A 21,926-nucleotide genomic window follows, 5' to 3' on the forward strand; every position below is an offset into this window, starting at 1 on the left:
GGCCTCTTTGATATATATATACACACACACATTATCATTGATCAAATTGGGTTTTATAGTAATATTAGATTTTATCTAATGGTTGTTGAACTCTTTGTCTATACAATGTATTTTTTGAATGCTATCCTATTTTATTCTGTTATTCCAAAAATAATATTAATTTTTTTGTTTATTCAATTTGAATTTTTTGATACAATATAAACTTATACATACATACATACATACATACATATATATATATATATATATATATTAATATTACAATGCTTGAAGTAAGAATATTTTCCCTAGCATAATGAATCATGCCATGCCGTAAAACAACGGTTGGTCCTTTAAAAAAATGTGTAATTTACTTTGAGAGGACACCATACTAACTTTTAGCTAGATAACTGCCTACTTCGATGAAGATAAAAAACATTCATGAATCACAAGTAGAGGGGTATTGTTTAACTAACATTGAAATGATTTGGAAGTGGCTTAGGCTGCAGCTTTGGCTTAACTAATGCATGTGTAGATATCAATTCCTTATCAAGCAATGAATACTTATTTTTATAAATAAGGTTAAAAATAAGAACAATACTTCGAAACTAAAAAATTCAAATTAAAACCTAAACTTATCCCATCAGAATAATTAATGCTAATTTCAATTAAAATAAATATAGAAGATAAATGGTATACTCAAAAATAAAAAGCTGATTTAAATTGAAGCCACGTAAGCATTTGAAGACATGGACCAATGAAAATCTTCATAAGCAAAAATGTATCACTCAACCCAGCTTTAATTACTCCTCATCAAATAGTGCTAAGACTTCACTTTAAATAAAAATTTTTGGTGAAGTGTAGCAGTACTCAATCAAAAAATCCTAATTTAAATTAAAACTGAAAGAGGGAAGTGTCATAATGATCCCATGACTATTTACAGGGGGGGTATTTTGGCCCCATAGTCTATAAGAGTGTTAATTTAGTCCTCAAACTCCTTTAATGAGGGCTAAAATAGTTCTCTGCTGACTATTTCAACCAACATTAAAAAAAAATACAAGAACATAATTTGACACTTTTATAGACTGTGACTAAAATAACCCCATGTATTGCACTTTACCCGTAAGTAAAATAAATTCTAAGAGTACTATATATAATTTATAGTGCTACATCTTTTCTCCTTGTCACAACAATACTCACTCCCCTAAAAAGTTATATGAATCATTTTTTTAGAAGTTTGATTGTCATGGTGAAGGGGCATTTACATACATACCGCACAAGTCTTATGCATTTACATATCTAACAGCCAAAGTTTGATATTTACATTTATAACACGGTATCTATGCATGAAAAGGTGCATTTCACTTTTAAAAAGAAAATAATGATATTTTTTACTTAATGTTAAAGATTTGAGTGCTATGCATGTAAATATAAAATTTAGGTGTTAGATATGTAAATATATAACCCTATATAAAATTGAAGAATAAGATATAAGGTTTCATACTCATGTGGAAGCATGAATATATCTAATGTTCAAAGTAAAATATCATAGAATATCAAGGCATATGGTGGCTGCAGCGATGGTAAAATGAACTCAAAAGTGTGATGAAGCAGTCAAAAAGTGTAGGAAGTTGAGGAACAACATGAAACTCCATTTCAAAAGGTTGGAAAGTAATAATCATGAATGAAAACTACTTCGGTACAATAATAGACTCTAATAAGCACTCTTGTTCAAGCTCTATAACAAGCTCATCTTCAGATATAGAATCATCATTCTCACATATGCTCAGTTTCAATTGTATCATCATGCTCCTGCTCAACCATATAATTCCATTAGAAATCGAAATAGCTGGAAGAGAGACGAAATGAGTTCATCAAGGTTTTCAGTAAATAAACATAATTCATATCACAAATTCATCGCAAATTTCAATTAGAGTTTTAGATGGATTGGAACATGGAATATGTTGCAGAATTTGAAGTTTGACTAGATCTAGAGTAATGATTTGCACAACCATATAATATCTCTAGACAAAATCTATTTATTCCTCAACTTCATCATCAAAAAGCTTCAAGCAATATTTTATGCAAACATCCTTAGCCATATTTTGGCCTGCTAAAACTTTGTCCTAATCTAGATGGATGACTCACGGACAAACAAAATTCAGAGAAAGAGTTTTTGAGCTGAGATACTTACACTAAAAGGGCAAAGTAAAGAGAGGGAGAGAGCCGATTAAATAACAAATATTTTAATGCAGTATTGCATGATAGCCATGTAAGGACAAAGAACTGGGCGTTCTATGTAGTCTCAAGCACATGGAAGTCCACTTTTCCCACTAGCAAGAGGAGGACAAAAGGCAAAAGGATGATTGCAAACCAGTTTACTCTCTCGAACAGTATTATTTTTCACTTGTCATTGCCATCAGTAGATGATCCAATTGCATTTTTATTTATAAGATTTCCCAGTTTCGTTTTAAGAGTAGGTTAGTGCATTTATGTGAGAGCATGTGGCATGTCGGGAGTAGAGAAACTCAGTAGTGCCGAATAGATAGTGATATGGAAGGATTTATGTAACGCCTGTGGAAGAGCCAATACTCCCTGGACTTGGCAAGGCGATCCGGTCCTCCTTGGACAGGCTGAAGATGGCATAAGAAACAGGTGAAGAAGACCGCTAAAAGCAGCAACAACGAGGGATTGTACAAGAGCGCTGTGACAGCCATGACACTGAAAAACCTAGACGGTGTCATTTCAGAAAGAGACCTCGAAAGAGAAGAGTATAGGATCCTGGCCCGGTAATTTCAAGCGCCTCGTAGATGCAAAAGTGCAGGACAAAAGAGCCAAAAGATTGTGTTACCATTGTGATGAGGAATACGCGCCAGGACACCGTTGCAAGGAGCACGCCCTTCAGGTTCTTTTAGTTCAGGATGAGGATACAGAGAGTAATGAATCAAAATAAGAAGCAACAGAGGAGGAGCATCCGCATTTGGATGTGGCGAAGGCGTAGGTGAGGAGATGGATCGGGGAACAACCGATTGTGGTGTTGGTGGATAGCGATGCCACACATAACTTCATCTCAAATCAGGCAGTGAAAAAGCTAGAGTTGAAGCTAAAAACGGCGGGGAGTTTTGCCGTCATGATGGGGGCAGGGAAGGAGGAGAAAAGTTAAAGAATTTGCAAGGGGTTGGTTCTGGCATTACATGGCCAATAGGTGGTAGAAAAGTTCCTTACTTTATATTTGGGCAGCACATATGTGATTTTGGGGATGAAGTTGCTGCGAATATTGGGAGAGATGAAGGTGCATTGGAAAACCTCAATGATGGAATTCCTAATGAAGGTTAGGAACGTGGCGCTGAGAGGAGATGCTAGCTTATGCAAAACCATGGCGTCGCTTAAAGCCATATTCAAGTCGATTCGAGAAGTAGGACTAGGTTAATTGGTGGAGTTGCAGAGCATGAGGAGGTTCAAGATTCAAAGTTGAAAGTGTTTCTGAAAGGTGACCAGCAGCTTATACAACAGTTTAATGATGTTTTCCAGTAGCCAAGAGGGTTACAACCTCGAAGGGAGCACGAGAACATTATTACATTGCAAGAGGGTGTTTCTCTTATCAACATCAGACCATACAAATACCCCCAAATTCAAAAGACTGAGATTGAGAAGTTGGTCCAGGAGATACTCGAGGATGAGATTATCATGCCTAAAGTGTGCCCATTTTCCATTTCGGTCTTGTTGGTGAAGAAAAAAGATGATATTGGAAATTCTTGTGGACTATCGACCTTTGAACAAGAAAGCGGTGTTGGACAAATTTTCTATTCATCTGATTGCTAAGTTGCTAGATGAGCTATATGGGGCAGTCATTTTCTCAAAAATCGATCTTAAGTCAAAGTACCACTAGATCAGGAATAAGCCAACAGATGTACACAAGACAACATCAAGGAAACAAGAAAGACATTATGAGTTCTTGGTGATGTCTTTTGGTCTCACCAAAGCCCCAACGACAAGTCAATCCCTCGTGAATAAGGGTTTTCAACCTTATCTCTAGAAATTTGTCCTGATTTTCTTTTATGATATTCTAATCTACAGTCGTATAGAGACAGAGCATGTGAAGAACCTAAGTACAATCCTGGAGAAGTTAATGGAGCACCAATTGTATGCTAATCTAAAGAAATATTCTTTTGCTCAGTTAATGGTGTACCTAGAACATGTGATGACCAGGGTGGGAGTAGCAGTGGATCAGTCCAAGATCAAGGCTATGGTTGATTGGCCCTTACCAAGGAATTTGAAAGAGTTGGGAGGAATCTTGGGACTCACAGGCTACTACCGAAAGTTCGTGAGAGGATATGACAAAATAGCATGGTCATTGACGAGCAGTTGAACAAAGACAATTTCAATTGAGGGAAGCAACACCACAAGCATTTAAGCATCTGAAGAGGGACATGACTAACGTACTGATATTAACACTCCCACATTTCAGTAAACCATTTGTGGTGGATACATGCATCAGGATACGGATTGAGAGCAATACTCATGTAGGATCAGCGGCAGATTACCTACTTCAGTAAGGTTCTGACAATCAAATCAAGGCTAAAGTCAATATATGAACGATAATTAATGGCTATCATCCTGGCCAATTAGGAGTAGTGACCTTGCCTGTTGGGGCGGCATTTTTTAGTCAGAACAGATCAAAAGAGTTTAAAGTATCTTTTGGAGCAACGGATGATGACTGAGATGCAACAGAGATGGATATTCAAGCTACTGTGTCTGATTTTGAGATTCAAGACCGGCCAAAATTAGAGAACAAGGCAACAGATGTACAGTTGAAAAAGGTGGAGGAACCCCCAATTGATGACTCTATCGGTACCTTTGGTACTAGATTGGGAAGCCTTGAGGCAGGAGAGCGAAAGGGATAGAGAGTTAGGGAAGATAAAAGCCGAATTAATACAAGATTCGAACAGTCATCCAGGATATGCATTGAGAAGAGAGCTGCTACTCCACAAGGGGTGATTCGTGCTACCCAAGTAGTCGGAGTATATTCTCATATTATTACAAGAGTTTCATAGCAGTGTAATCAGTAAACATTTAGGGGTGTCGAAGACCTATAGTCTTCTAGCTGCAGAACTTTACTTGGAGGGGATGCGCAAAGACATCGAAGATATGGTGGCAAAATGTGATGCATGTCAGCGACACAAGTACTTGACCACGTAGCATTAACGGGGATGTTTTGGGAAGAAGTGTTGATGGATTTCATCAAGAGATTGCCACGATCAAAAGAGTTCACAGTGATCATGGTGGTCGTGGATCGCCAGAGTAAGTATGCACATTTTATTGCCTTACAACATCACTACACGACGAGGTGTTTATCCATGAAGTTGTCCGTCTGCACGGAGGAGTACCGGAATCGATTGTTTTCAATAGAGACATGGTGTTCCTCAGCCACTTCTGGAAAGAGATATTCAGGTTAAAGGGGCAATCTATAAAAGGAAGACTGCATATCAACCCAGATCGATAGACAGATGAAGGTGGTCAGCAGGAGTGCGGAGACATACCAGCGTTGTTTTGTTTCTAATACGCCAAAGCTATGGGCAAAGTGGATTGCATGGGTCGAATATTGGTAAATACTTATTACCCTACCGCATCATAGACCACCCCATTCAAGATATTGTATCGGCGGGATCCACCTCACTTAATACATTATAGGCATGAAGTCACACCAGTATCTAGCGTCGATCAGTACTTATAGGAGAGGGGTGGGATATTAGCAGAGCTCAATGGGCATTTACTAAGAGCTTGACAAATCATGAAGAGGAAAGCGAATGATGACTGGAGAGGTACGTTTTGAAATAGAGGACATGATATATTTAAAGCTGAGACCTACCGACATAAGACATTGGCCAGAGGAGGAACAAAAAACTCTCACTGTGATACTATGGATCATATGAGGTGATGACACGCATCAAGTAGCTTATCGTTTGAAGTTACCACCATTGTCCGCACTACACCCAGTCTTCCATGTGTCACAGCTGAGGTGTGCGATTGGAGATCATACACCCCCACATACACTACTGCCGACGTTGACAGAAAACTTGGAGGTGATTTTGGAGCCATTAGAGATCGAAGGAGTGAGTCATGGAGTGGAGGTGCAAAAGAGATATTGGTCAGATAGGAGGGTCTACCAGACTATGAAGCAACATGAGAGTCTTGCAAGGTGATCCACAAGTAGTTTTCAACCTTCCACCATGAGTATAAGATGCTTTTTGGGAGGGAAGTAATGTTACACCTATAGAGGAGCCGATCCTCCGTGGATCGATTGAAGGTGAGCCGGTCCTCCCTAAACCGGCTGAAGATAGCATAACCGACCCACAGATAGGTCGGAATTGGAGACAGAGAGGAGAGGGACGAACAGCAAGAGACGCAGAAGAAGGAAATGGAGTGGTGGGGTCCACTAGGGCCATAATCACCTATGCAAGGAGAAGAAATTAAAGGAGTTTGGAGGGAAAGTTAGAAAGGAATGTTTTTGAAATGCTGGGAATGGATTCTATTAAGTGGAGAACCTAGGGTTTACTTTTTTCTATGCATGTTTTGTTGTGACTGTTGTTTTCTTTATTCTTGTGTTGTTCCTAGCAATGTCTAAGGTTTGGGACGATCTAACTATCGAATAGTAGATCAGTCTTATATCTTGCTTGTTTTCTTTTGATTGTTGTAGGATCAACCCTTATTTGTATTTTTTCTATCTATTGGGATTTCGTTGTGGTTTGTTTGTTGATTTTGGTACCGATGCGTAACAATTTAACATTATGCTTTTGAACACAATTGAGCAACAGAAGGTGACAAGGAGGATGTGTTGCATGCATGACAATGAGGCATAAATTTCTTGGGAGATGAAGCCTTAGCAAGGCTGGGAAATAAACAAGAAGATTGACTTTTGGTAATTAAGTCGAAGCTTCAATTTTGGACAATTGAGCTTCCTAGTTGCCGTCAGACTAAGGAGTGGCATTGAAATATGGATGATCACGGGTACTTAAGAGGTGTTGAATAGGCTGACTTAATTGCGGCACCCATAAGACATTACTTTTGTGGTGGTATGATGCCATTGTGGCACATGAATGAACTTGATCATGTGCAAAAAAATTGCCAAAGTTACATCTAAAATAATCTTTGCTATAGAAATGCTAATGACTATGATGAAAAATATCAACAAAATAACAATACTTTCTTCATCATGAATGTAAAAAATTTTAGAACAACAAGTGTGCATTTGTGGTTGCCATGTCTCTTCCACATATAAGCAATGCATCTCAAGTAGTTCAATCCTTGGTTATACCGATGTCAAGCTAACATAAGAAAACATTCAAAAATTTGATACAAGGTTTCAAGATATTGACGATATCAAATGGTCGTAGATGATTGAGGTAAATCAAACGATTGATGACCACTAGATTAAATATATTTTAAAACTACAATAAGCCTCCAACAAAACAGATGCAAAACAAAAGTAAATGCATGATTAAAAATGGCTTATAGGTGACAAGATGATGAGGGAGGAGAATGTTTGTAACTACAAGTTCATGGTGAGATAAAATCAAAACTATAAGATACAATGGAGTCGAGGCTACAATCTCGATGAGAAAAACCCATGAATAACTATAGTGGTATAGATATATATTCTTTCATCCATATATTGATATATATATATATATATATATATGTATATATATGTATATATATATGTATATATATGTATATATATATGTATATATATGTATATATATATATCGCTCTGCCAGGATTCGCCCACTGCTCTTTCTCGTCGATCAAGCACCGCTCATCTTTCATCCTTTTCCTCCCCTGTTTTGCCATCGTCGCCTTGGGTCGCAGTGGTTCGTATTTCGTCATCCCGAGAAGACTTGCGTTCGGCTCGTCTTCGTCGTCCTGAGAAGTTGTCGAGCTCTGGGATGTCGTCTGTTGCCTCTCGCAGTCCTTCGACATTTGAAGGATGTCTGAAAGCAGGCTTGTCCTTTCTTCGAGCTCGAAGCAGAGATTTTGCATTTCTCATTTTCGCCCTCTGCTCGACTTGGACAGGTTACCGTTGCTCCCCCTTTCGGCATTTTCTCTTTTGTCCACTGTAACTCTGTTGTCCTATCCCCACACCGCCCTTTTTTGGTGATAGTTTCAGACATATCGTATGTTGTTGCCCTTACGGGTGTCCACGCCTCAGGTACTCCTAAATCGTGCTCATTCACTCCTTCGTTTGAGTTGATGGAGGACATCAAGAAACCTGGTAGAAAGAATGAGAAGTCATCTTCTTTACAGAAGCTTAATATAATCAGCTTGCTTCTTCTTGTCGTCTGAATTTGGACCGGAAATTTCTTTATGATCATCCCAAAATGGAGCTTATTCGGAAAGAATTTGAGCTTATGCACCTTGTTTGGGAGTGAAAAATTAAATTTTTAGATGGAAGACATCCTTATTTAATTTAATAATGAAGAGGATTACACACACTTATTTGCTAGAAGATTAATCTGAATTGATAACAGAGCTATGAAGATTTTGAAATGGGAAGATTTTGAAATGGTCGAAATGGTCGGTGGATTTTGATCCACAGACGGAACCACCAATCATTCCAGTCTGGATTCGCCCCCCTAGCCTGAAATTTCATTATTTTACACAAAAAATTTTGTGCTTTATTGCCTCAGTCTATGGTAAGCCACTCGAAACGGACATTCCTACTCTTAATCTTTTCCGTCCCTCTAAAGCAAGGGTATTTGTTGAAAAGGACATCATTTCAATCGTTTATGCGAAAATTTGGTTATGCACACAATACCATGGATATTGGAAAAAGGTTGTGATTGAGTATTTCCCTTTGTATTGCTCGAATTATCGTATGTTCGACCACTTCAATTCTCAGTGTCACCATTTTGCACCCCCATCTCAAACCAAAGAAGCAAAGTGTTCAGCCAGAGGTAGTGATTCCCCCTCCTCCTGATCTGCTCCAAGTTATTGATATTATTGATCATCAGAAAGATACTCCTAGATACTCCTGAAGATGTCAATACTCCTGAAGATGTCATTATCCTTGCAGGTAATATGTCAATCATTCCGCCTCCACACAATCATGACGTAGGTTCTCCGTCTATAAAACCTACTTTCGTGGGGGAGGGGGAGACATTTCATACCTCACCTGCCCTAGAACCTATCATTGATGTAACGGGTAGCAATATTTCTACTGACATTTCTGCTGAGTTTCTACCGCCTCATCCGGACGAGCAAGTTGTTACTGTTACTCAGGCACATGGGCTAATGATGTGCAACAGCCTAAACATTTCCGACCACCTTTGGATCAATCCACTGATCAGATAAGTAATCCTCGGATGAGGAATAGCAGGTTTATACATCTAAGGAGAAGAAGAAGAATGAAAGCCTATTACTAAACTTGATGGATGATACATTAGTTGTTTCGGGTAATACCAGTAAACTTAATTTGTTAGCTGGCCACATCCTAGAACAAGAGGCAGAGACAATGCCAAATTGGATCTTTCGCATGCTAACTGATTCTACAAGTGTTGGCAGACTATTGGCGCACTTTTCTCTATGTATACTTTTTAATCTTTTTTTGGGTATACATGTAATTGTAAGTGTGTGTTGTATGTCGGGTGGTTAGGATTCTAATTTGGGCCCTGTCATCCAAACTATCTGTACCTTTCCTTTTATTAATATACTCGCCTTTGGGCTTTCTAATATATATGTATGTATGTATGTATATATATATATATATATATATATATGCAAAAATATGTATATGTATATATACATGCATACATACATATATATATGTATGTATGTATATGTATACATGCATATACACATACATACATACATGTATGTACATATGCATGTATGTATACATACATGTATGTATGTAGGCATATATGTACATATTTTTTTTAAGACCGAAGGCAAATTAATTGATTATAAAGGAAGAAACAAGGCTTTTAAAGAGTAGGTGCAAGGAACCCACTCTTAAGGTATAAAATTCACGCAAAAAAAATGCAAAAAAATACAAGTATACCCCAAAACAAAAACCAAGTAATTAATATTCCTAAAAAAAAAGAAATGGTCGGCAATAATGCCAAAAAATCCTTACGCAGTAGTACCCTAAAACTACCCAAGGACTGGATAACACCGAAAAAGGCCCGCAAAAAACATCAACCCATGGAGCCGCCCTAATACTACCACAGATACCAACCAAAATATGCCCCACAATAACACAAAAAGTGCACCGCAGTAGGTTCCCATCAAAAGCACCCAAATAACACTCGTTGTACTCCAAACAACACAGCCAAACAAAGCAGCCGCTGTGCGCCAACAATCCAACCACCAATAACACAAAAAAAAGCCCGTTGTCAACCCTGAAAACCACCAAAATAACCACTACCAAAGAACCCGACAAAACAACCAAAATAAACCCCCAATAGCCCCAATAATACGACCAAAAAAACAAAGGCAGATAAACCCTACCATAGAACCGATAAAACAACCAAAATAAACCCCCAATAACCCCAAGAATACGACCAGAAAAACAAAGGCAGAGACAAAATATAAATGTATATTCTTCTTGAATTCACTATAGATTCTTCTGTCTATCTCTATATATTTCTCTTCTTCAAATCTATCAGATAATTTATTCTTCCCCCACCCCCCTTTTTTTTCTCTTTTTTTTCTTTTTTTCTTTTTTTTTTTTGTTTTCCTTTAACCGTTCTTTTCAACTCCTCTTTCTTCTTTTTTAAAACTGACAGTTTTTGTTACATTCCCATTATAGCTAACCAATTAACAGACTTGTTTCCTTCCCTATGAATAAAAGTAAACTCTAATTGGATTTGTGAAGCCATAGTTTTGATAGTGCTAATCCAGTGTATAAGATGCCAAGGAGTGTCTTCCCTATCTTACAGTATCTGTAAAAGTACCACAGAGTCTACTTCAATTTGCAGATATTTCTAATTCCCCTTTGTGTAAGTTTCGAAGCCAAAACAACTGCCACCACCTCAGCCTCAAGTGCATCCAAAACCCAAGCAGGAGATTGAAAGACAAGTATACATTGCCCAATGTGGTTTTTGAATACCCCTCCAATTCCAGCATTTTGTGAAAAGAATTTGCCATCAGTGTTAATTTTGATCCTGGGGGGAGCTAGTTTTCTCCAGTAAATCTTTGAGATCACAGGTGTATTACAAGAATCAGTGTGGTTACTTTGACTATTGAGAACAGCTGGGAGCTTTTTGAACTTAATGAGTTTGATAATATAGGCCGTCCAATTAGAGATCACCCAAAGTTCTTCGAATGATGTTTCATTATATTTAAGATAATTTTTGTCCATCAAAACACACCATGCCACAATATGCGGAAAAGCAGTCAAAGTGATCCTTTTTTGAATTTGTACCACCCTAGATTAATAGTGTTAAGGGATAGTTTGCCTACTAAACCTGCCCAAACTTTTTGTACAACTTTACTGGTAAAGAAGACATGATCAATGGTTTCTTCCTTCTTATATAATAAGCAACATGAGGGCCCTCTAAGTCCCTTGAGTTTAAGGATGTCATCAGTAGGGAGTAGCTTCAGCATTAGTCTCCAGCAGAAAATGAACACGGAAGCGGTAAGAAATTTATTCCAGATAACTTTGCCCCATCTAACCTTTAACAAAAGCAGATTGATTTGAGCAAATTTAAGTAGATGTGGTTTTAGTCTACAAACAAGAATCTTGATAATGACCTTACTGATCACAGTGGTTAAACTTATGGGTCAAAAATGGTCCCAACTACTTTTTTCAGAAGTCTTGGGGATGAGGGCAATATTGGAGCTGCAAAAGTACTTGAGAGGATCCAAACCTTGAAAAAAGCTCTGTATAACAACAATGACATCTTGCTTTATCTGAGACCAAGCTTTTTTGTATGAATCAGCTAAGAAGCCATCAAGACCAACCACCTTACCAAAGTCTATGGGATTAAGAGCAAGCCAAATTTCCTCCTCAGTAGGTATAAAAGTGAGATCCATACCTCTAATATAGATCTTATCCTCAAAAAAGAGGTTTGAATTGCATGGTGTCCTAGAGATGGTAGGTGATGTGAGCAAGTTTTGAAAATAATGCAGAGCATCATTAGCAACCTCCATAGAGTCAACTAGCCACCTTCCACTGACACTACGAATTTTGTGAATAGCATTACACTTCCTCTTAAAGTTAATACAGGCACGATAATACTTGCTATTTTATCCCCATCCACAAATCTAGCAACAAATTTTTTTTGTTTAAGAAATGTTTCTTTCCAAGAGGTAACAGTAAGCAGGTGTTCATTAGCTTCAAAGAGAGCAGCCTCATCCACTTGACCTGACTCCAAAGCCTTCCCCAGATTTCCAACAGCTAGCTTAGCTTGCTCCACTTGACTGAAGATTTCCCGAAAGCAGTTCCAATTCCATAAATTAAGCGCCTTCCCTATCTTTTTTGAAGTAACCAAAGTAGAATCCATGGTTTATGGTGTTGAATACCTTGTCATTGTTAAGAGATAACATTTAAAAATTATGGATGTGCATACCACATGTTTTGGTATCTGAAAGGAGATATTCCATTCTTCACAGACCTGATATTGTGATGAGAAGTGTCCTATGATCAGACCCGGTCATAGTCAAGTGATTAATAGAGGTGTGAAGAAAGTTTTGAAACCAGTGAGTGTTCACCAAAAACCTGTCCAATCTTTCCCTGATTTTTCCTCTCCTCCAAGTAAACTTTGGGCTCTGGAACCCCAAATCATGTAGAGCAGCTTCCTGTATATCATAATTAAATTTGGTCATCTTGTGAATGTCAAGAGATCTACCTCCCAATTTTTCTATAGGAGATGAGATACAATTGAAATCCCCCCCCCCCCCCCATGGGGAGTTCACCTGTTGGCTGATATGAATCAACCTATTCCACAGCTCTTTTCTAGCATCCTTTGTACATCAAACATAGGTAAAGGTAGCTTGACCTTTATGTCCATTCATATTGAATGAGAGGTGGACAAATTGGGTGGAATGACTAATACAAATCAGTTCCTTCTAGAGCTCAGTTCTAGCCATCTTTGTGCAGCCAGCATAAATAAAGGTAGCAAAACCTGTATTTCCATCAATATTAAATTCCATGTGTACAAATTGAGGCAGAGCATACCAATGTATTTCCTTTCTGCACAAAACCCAGATCTTGTTGTTGGAGTTAGCATAAAATTGAAAACCATGGAACTTTTTAGTAATGTTTTGGGAATTAATAGATATCATTGGCTCAAGCATAGCAATACACCAAGGCTTATATTTTTTATTGAGATGAAGGAGTCTATTAAGGGAATTAGGATAAACAATCCCCCTAATATTCCAACAAAGAAAATTAAACATATTGAAAAGTTTTTGCTTTCCCCTTGTCAGCCTAGAGGGAGACTCTCCAAAAATTTGTGGAGTACTACCAGCAGCTATAAAGTTATCATCTTGCATGTTTTTGAGTTCCAAATTACCTCTTTTTCTTCCTTGCTTTCTAAACCTATCATTCCTCTTCCATAAATAGTTGGAGGTCATTGGTATTATATTCCCCCATGAGGATTCAAGTGAAGATGTTGTAGTGCACTGCTTATCCAAATTAGGAGCCTGCCCTTTATCAAGAAGAATAGTGGAAAAAGCAGGCTCTTGATCATCAACCAGATTATGATGGGTGGGCTCTTTACGGGCAGCATTTTCCATCCTGTTTGAATTCAAAAACTACGTCTCTCCAAGAAAAGAGTCTTGAACCTGAGTTCCTCCATCTTCCTTAGGTCCCTCTTGTCCAACATCACCCAAATTCCTGTCAACATCTTGTCTGTTAGCAAGTGGCTCCACCACAAGACACTAAGTATCAACAGATGGAGCATCAAAATGAACAAGGGCAGTAACTCTATGTTCAGGATGATTTTTGAAACACTTATCCTAAGTATGTCCAAAGTTCTACAACTTCCACAGTAATATGGCCAATAGTCCATGACAACAGGCTGTCAGTACCCATTATGAGCAGTATCAATCCATATTTCATGAACTTAATGTAGGGTGGCATCCCTTTCAATCAGAATTCATGCAACAGAAGGTCTGGCAAGGTTTTAGGTGGAAACATCTAGCTTCATAAGTCTTCCAAGTGTGACCCCAAGTGAGAAGAGAAATTGATGATTAAAAAAGTGTATTTTACGACCAGAAAATTTAAACCATATTGGAACAATGGGTGGCTCTTGACTAGGGTCAAAATTTGGGGACCACTTAAGCAACTTCATGGAATTGCCTTCAAATTTGATATACTGTTTGGAAAAAATCTTAGCATAATATGCTTCTTTTGTTAAGTGGATCATTACATGTATCCCATCAAACTCCAAACTTCCGGTCTCCCACAAGCTTGAAGTCTTCAAAACATTTCCTGATGTCCAAGTTGGAACCTCCCCACAAAGGTAACTTACAAGGACCGGCCAAAGCATTCACTTCAGCTTCAGTGATAAATAAGGCGAGTTTACCCATTTCTTTCCAGCATTTTTAACAAAAGAACACTTACCACGACCATCAAGAATGTCATGGTAATGTTGTGGGAACACCAACTTGTCAGTGGGTTGTTCAGAACTTCCAATAACCTCAGCTTGAGAGACCTTCGTAGGTGCCACAACTTTAACAGCATTTAAGGAAAAAGTCGGAAACCCATTAACAGGGTCCATTAAATCCAATGGAACAGTAACTCCACAATTCCAAAAGAAAAATGTCCAGGTCCGGGATGACCAATATGTGTGTGTGTGTGTGTGTATAAATATATATATATATATATATAGTGGAGACTCTTTACGTGTTTGGTATCGTTGATGAGATATATGTATTTATATGTATGTATATGTATATTTATTTATATGTATGTATATATGTACATATACATGCATATATATACACACCTATGTGTACCAATACGTATACGCATATAAGTATAGGTATATGTATGTGTTTAGGTATACATGTACCCCTATAAACGTATGTGTTTAGGTATATGTGTGCATACATACATATATATATGTTTAGGTATGCGTGGGGTATATAGGTTTATGTATATGTTAATATGTTTATGTATATGTTTGTGTGTGTGTGTCTTGATGAAAACCACGTGCACAAGCAAGAGAAAGAAGCTTGGCAAAGATCAACAATGGCATGAAGTGTAGAATTTATGAAAGGAAAATAGCACAATAATATTTCATGAATGACGATAAGAAGTATGCAAATGAGGTGGTCGCTTGCACAAGGGCTGAGCGATGGAATTGCGAACAAAATTGGGATATAGATGCTTGAATGGTCTGAAGTGGTTCGGAAAAGTTTAGATGAAGGTCGCATTTGTGGACAATTGAAAAAGGTGGAGTTCATAATCCGGATTGCGTACATAAGACGATAGTAAAGAGGGATTGTGGTCACAAATTGAAGAACTATAATGCACCAAATAACATGAATACCAAATGACGCAATATCAAAAATAGAAGAAACCAAAATTCACCGAGAAAGTGGGAAAGGAGATGAGAGAATTTTTCATTTGGGAAAGGAGATGAGAGAATTTTTCATTTGAATTTATTATCAATTGATTAAAAATACAAGTAAGGAATCTTTAATTATAAAAAGGGGATTATAGGATAAAATTAAGTAGTTTAAAAACAAATATAATCCTAAATGATTCAAAATTTTAACCTATAATTAACCTAGAAGGATAATTAATGTTAATTTAAATTATAATAAATTCATAGATAACTAAAACAAATCCTAACATAAGGTAATCTTAATCTCTTGTGTCAAAACGCAATAATAGATATTTAGCCTTAAACAGCAACTCTAAAATAAAACATTGCTTTAAGGCAAATGTATACTCCATATTGCACTCAAATTTTCACAACAAAGTATAGATGTGTGCTTCTATGAAATTTAGATTATTAGCTAAAAAAAATAACATAAAAATAATAGGGAGGATTAATTTTTTACCTTCTTCCCTCGAATAACAGCCCCAGGTTCACCTTGTATAACCATATATTTGACATTGCCAAGGTATAAGCCAGTTGGTGCAAGAGATCCAGGTTCAGCGAAATCAGTCAGAATGGCAGTTATTTCTTCAGGTTTGAACTGGAAATCAAACAAATGAGAGTTAATAAGAATAAATATTTGCAATGTAGAAAAATTATTAGTTGGTTTCAACAAAAATAAATATTGAATATTATTCTAATGCCAAGCGGTAGCCATTGGCTTAACATCTAAGCTCTCAAGGATTAGTACAACCATTTGGAGAACAAACATCATGTGAATTTGTAAAAAAACTGAAAATAAATTATGTGAAAAATTCATCATATTTTTATAAGCAGTATAGGCTTGCAATACTATTTGTCTATAAATTCCACATAGGAATATATCATATCAGAAGACCTGTTGACAAGGTCATGGTAACAAAAGGGTCGTAAAAAAGGAAAGCATCGGAAGTAAGAAAAAAAAATCATCAATCGTAAAATCATAGAAATAAAAAAAAAAATCAAGAACCAAATCTTATAACATTTTGCTTCATACTGAAAAGTTCTTCAAATCCAAATAAAACACAATAATTGAGAATCATTATCTTACCGTCCAAAATAATGACACAAAGAATATCAAATCAAAAAGTTCGCCGTAAAAAAGGAACAGTTTTACATTGTTTTTCTTAATTAAGAGGCATTCCAAGTTTGAATTCTAAGAGCCCACTCTATTTCTTGCAAAATTCCAACTTAAAAAAGGACACCTATCTTAGCACATACATGCCCAATTTCACATCCCCTTGAAAACTCTATCCTACTTATTTCATTGCCTACCGTAGTCTCATTGCCTCCCCAAGTACAAGTACCAACACAAAAAATAAAGAGAAAGGGCAATGACTCCACTCCTTACCCCCTTCCTCAGTCCTCTTTCAATGCTCTCCACGTATCTTACTTTTAAGTGAATAGTGCGCCCAATGGCATCTTTCCAAGTTGTTTCAGAGCTTCTCTTCTTCATTATATAGCTGAATTCAGCAAGAAATAGAGGAAGGGGGGAGTGGCGTGGAGGATATAGAGAGAGAGAGTCCTATAAGCTTACAAGCCTTCCCATTAAACTAATTTAAGCCATGCAAATGTAGAAGGTAGAAATAAGTAGCAAGATAAAAGAGGGAATTTGATCATTATCTTAGTAACAATGATTCTACTACTCTAACCAACATTTAAATGAAAAATACCAACCAGCGGCTGGTCACTCCTGAGAGAAAAAGAAGATAGTTCTATAGCCCCTAGAGAGAGGAATATGGTCCCTTGAAATTGACAAAGTAGAGATATGCATGATCCTACATAAGATCTCATTGAATTTCACCCTAGCATTCGCAAGATTTGTCAAACAAAAGGGAATGGATATGCAATTTCCAAATCAGCACATCTGCTAACCGAACAAATCATGAATCTTTGTTACGGCAGCAAAGCTTCATCAATTTGTTTAGTCCTTGATCAGTTCATTCCACATTTACTTGCAATAATAGCTGGTTTTTAGGGAGTAGCGGCCTCAAAGAGATCAAAGTTGGGTTTCAGATACAAATGTCAAACCTTTTCCTAAAATCAAAATCTCAAGTCTATTGGTGAAAGTCAATCTAGCATTTATGCACTGACGTACATTTCAATTATGTAATGCAAGACTAAACACAAACTCTCATGAAACTTAACAAATCTCTCCCACACATGAGAACTCTCTATTTCAACACCACCACCACGCCCAAGCAGCCCCACCCCACCAAAAAAAAAAAAACAATAACAACTTTTTAATACCATCAAAATTTGTGAATCAACACGAAACCCAACCCAATAGAACTCGCCTACTCTAAACCTTGTTCACACATGGTAGAAAGCCTTGAAAATCTTGGAAGCCACAAACCGCATAAACTACTAGACCCTAATTGTCATTATTTCCAATACCATTTGTTAGGTAGTATAAACAAAACTTAAAATAATGTTGGGCATAATACAATTGTATACAAATCTATTTTAACCCAAATGCATAATTTTACAAGTGAGGTCCATCTAATAGTGTTTTTAAATTAAAATTATGTTCAACTGGATGTCAGACCAAACCCAATATTCTCAAGTCCTCAACAAAAGTCAAGTAGACTATAATAGAACATGTCATATAGCTTGGCAAAATTGATTACCTGAACAGTTTTCTGTAATACAAACTATATTTAAGTTATGGATATTGGAAACAATTATAATGATGGTAAAACTCAAATAAAAAAACATTCTACCCAATACATAACTAATTTACCCGGATAAACCAAACTATGCAAATGTTAAGTTTATGTTTTGTATAGATTCAAATTTTCCCCTCTGAGAATTTAAGATAATTTGAATACCAAAATTATTCAAAATTCTAAAGGCCATTAAATATTTTGAGTGTTCAATAGCACTTCAACCATAGAATCCCATTGCTCCCTAAAGCTACAACTAATTATATTTTGTAATTAATTACCATATGGATTAACTCATAATTGTTCAACGTCTCTGTCAAAATTGATCCATAAAATTAAATACCTAGTTTGAAGAGGCAAATCTGAAACAACTGAAATGTATCAGACTCTCTTATTCAAGGCATGCCAATATGCATTAGTGTTCTTCCAATTTTCAAGATCATTCAAACTTGGTAGGGCAGCGACTAGCAACAAATAGGTAAGATTCATAAAAGTAAAATTCACAAAAATAATATCATAGTTTATGTTTCATAAAGTACTCCTGCAAAGTAAAAAACCTGCAATTCAATCTATATGATCTATCATATGCAAACTTAGAAGTTACAACACAAATCTTAGAATGTAATTACAGTTTAAAGATTGCACGAGTTACATTTTTTAACAAATAAAAATTGAATTTCTTCTCTGCATGTAGCCACAAACAAGCATACGTTATCTTGATTGCTTCCTTTGCATTATAAAAAGATACATCGCAAGATAACTGAGTACGCCTCACTGAAAGCAGTAAGATCAGTGATAGTGTTTGCTTGGGACAGCTATTTTATAACATAACTGTCCAAAAAACTGTCACAGTATTGTTTGGCTATATCTTTCTTATTGTTTTAAATAAAATAAATAGTGATAAGAAGCTTTTTACAGCAAGAAATATTAGAATGTGTCAGCTATAAAAAGTGTGAGCAAAATTTTTTAATAGGAAAAATTTTATGGTTTATATGATTGTCCCACGAAAATCTATATCTGTTTTTATTGATACAAACTTTGAAGTTAGAAAATAACAATCTTAAAATGTGACATTAGTCATAATTTTAAAAATACATGTTTGAATTAAAAAAGACATTCAATTTCTTTAATGCAAAAACTTACAAAACAAAAGGATGCTATCTCTATTCTTCATTAGCATTATGATAAAGGCACGCCAAAATGATACTTTATCACATCTCAAGGCAGGAAGCCTGACCAAAAATAAAATTTTTTAACATTACAAAGTGACCAATAAAAAGGATTTGAAATGATCCAGAATAAACTAAGCATAAGAACCTCCACATGGGTTGAATAGACTAAAATTTTGAAAGACTTGGTTGCTGAGCTTTATGAAGAAAGAAAAAACTTAAAAAACAAAGCTAGCGCCATAAATTGACATCTATCTAGCACATTCACATACAAGATTAGGAAAGGAACCTCTGTCAGACCAAGTTTTCAAATTTGAAAGCCCGACAAATTGTTTAAACGTTGGAAGAAAACATGAAAATAAATGGATTAAAATTTCAAAAAAATATATATATATATAATGCAGATACAGTTGGCAGTGACCTAGAGATCAATCATGCTTGCCCGATGTCCAAACACAGCACAACTAGACGATAGAGAACATCATCATTATCAGAAGCTGCCAACTTTCCCAAAAATGAATGAGCAATCAGTTCATCAACAAGGAATTGAATTACCAAAAATAATGCAACCGATGGTAACTGGAAGATCCCAAAAAGCAATTAGAAGAGACATAATCTGAAATCCATCACAGTGCCTACATCACCGGAATAAGAAATCTCATCCTAGTCACCTGGGCAACGAATTCAACCCTATTTCCTTTTTATTCCCTCGATAAACCAAGCAATTTTCCATGTGAACCAGGAGAAGCACTCAGCGTAGACCATACCACAAACTTACACAAAAAATTATGAAATCAGATGTTAAGAGAACACCCGAGAAGTATGATATGGAGACGTTGCCCTTCGGCATCCAAAAAAATGGAAGTTTAAAATCCGCTCAAAACAGAATCAACATTTTAGTCCATCAAATTCGTGAAGAAGCTGACTCGATCCCGATTGCGATTGAAAGAAAGAAAAAAAGAGAAGACATGCCTGCGGGAAGGTCTCGCTTTGAGCCCAGACACCGCCTTCGTTGCCGATGATGGCAGCGGCCGTCAGATGTTGGCCGTCGATCTCGCACATCAAATGTTCGTCAACGTACGCTTGCCACGACATCTTCTAGCTCTAGGTATCTCTCCCTCCCTCCTTCGTTGAAATCAGGCTGAGCTTCCAGCTCCGATTGGCAAAGAAATTGTGTGCGGAACGCACAGATCCGATTCCGAAAAGGAAATGAGAATATTTTAAAGGCTTCCCCAAAAAAAAGGCGGATGCTGGCCACCGCCATATTTAACTCTAATGGATGGTGGGCTTCGCGTCCCAGATGCCAATAAGACCAATTATACCTTGGCTACTCGGCCTCTTTGAGGTTTGTCTGGAATGTTGTTCTACCTGGTCACAATTTATCAAATAAAGGATCTATTTGGTGCTCATTTAGCAGTTTGAAAGATTGTCTGAGGAAATTGCTGAGGAAAGGCTGTTCTGGGAAAGTTGTCAGTGTTTACTTAGTCTAGTTGTGCTGCAGTTATTTATTAAAAGAATACGTTTTGGCTCTTATATTAGTGTTGTTTGTAAGATATCAATTGCAAGCTGAATAACCTAAAAATGAAAACTGAATTTAAATTTAAATTCAGAATGCTCAAAAACTCAAGTTCAAATATTACAGTTAAAAGTGACATCCACTTAACAATAAGTGACAACAAGTAAAATTAAAAAACCAAGAATTTAAAAACAATAAGTAAAATTCTCAAAATATTAATTTTGACATCTCATCGCCACAATGCGACCAAACCACAACACCAATGCACCACAAAAAAATAAATAACATAGAGGTATACTAGAGTGGGTAGCAATCTATTCGAAGAGGACAACAATAGAAGCATAACTTTTCCCAAAAAATAAACTTACACCAACAGACAACACTAAATTCATAAAAGCTCTATTATTTCACTTCTCTACACTCCCAACAAAGAACACCAGCCTCAATAAATCAACAACACCAACCACAAAAAGAATAATTTCTCCCAAAGAGCAAACCAACAATAATAAAGAATAAAAAATTCATATTAACATAATGAAATGCAAATCATGTGAGACATCATACAAAGCTACATATGGATGTCCACATGGAGCTACTAACGAATGAAAAATGTATGAAAAAATTTTAGGCCAGAGAGCTACGAACCTATGCAGACAAACTTGCAAAAACCAAGCCATGAAAAATTTCACAACTGAAAGCCACATATGCATATCATATCACAAAATTGCATAATCTAACCCAAGATATGAAACTAGAGGAGGGAGTTGAAAGATCAAATATAATCGATTGAGGCAGAGAGATAAGAAGAGCTATGATCAAAATTTCCAACTTAAAAACATGAGCACAGGGGGAGGGAATATCTTGAGTTAGGACAAAGACCTTCACTAAATAAGCCATAGTACAATAGGAGCTGCGGAAAAATGAGGGGTAATGTTAGTTATATCCATGTGAAGAAACACAAACTGTTGGTGTTAACCTGTGGCGGGACATATAATGTAAAACA

At 36.6% G+C, this 21,926-nt stretch overlaps 1 protein-coding gene across 1 annotated transcript in view; it reads right to left on the minus strand.

Annotated features, from left to right (window-relative positions):
* The window catches only part of LOC110036886 (profilin-3), a 23,382-nt gene extending 2,725 nt beyond the window's left edge, over positions 1 to 20,657 (minus strand). The window contains exons 1-2 of the mRNA XM_020741439.1: positions 20,380 to 20,657; positions 15,997 to 16,134 (exon numbers count right to left, since the gene is read on the minus strand). Of these exons, the coding sequence (XP_020597098.1) occupies positions 15,997 to 16,134; positions 20,380 to 20,502 (261 nt within the window). The 5' untranslated portion in view covers positions 20,503 to 20,657. The remainder of the gene's footprint in view (positions 1 to 15,996; positions 16,135 to 20,379) is intronic.
* Between the last annotated feature and the right edge of the window lie 1,269 nt (positions 20,658 to 21,926).

This window comes from Phalaenopsis equestris, unplaced genomic scaffold, assembly GCF_001263595.1.
Source record: "Phalaenopsis equestris unplaced genomic scaffold, ASM126359v1 Scaffold212195, whole genome shotgun sequence".
In the NCBI taxonomy this organism is placed as follows: Eukaryota; Viridiplantae; Streptophyta; class Magnoliopsida; order Asparagales; family Orchidaceae; genus Phalaenopsis; species Phalaenopsis equestris.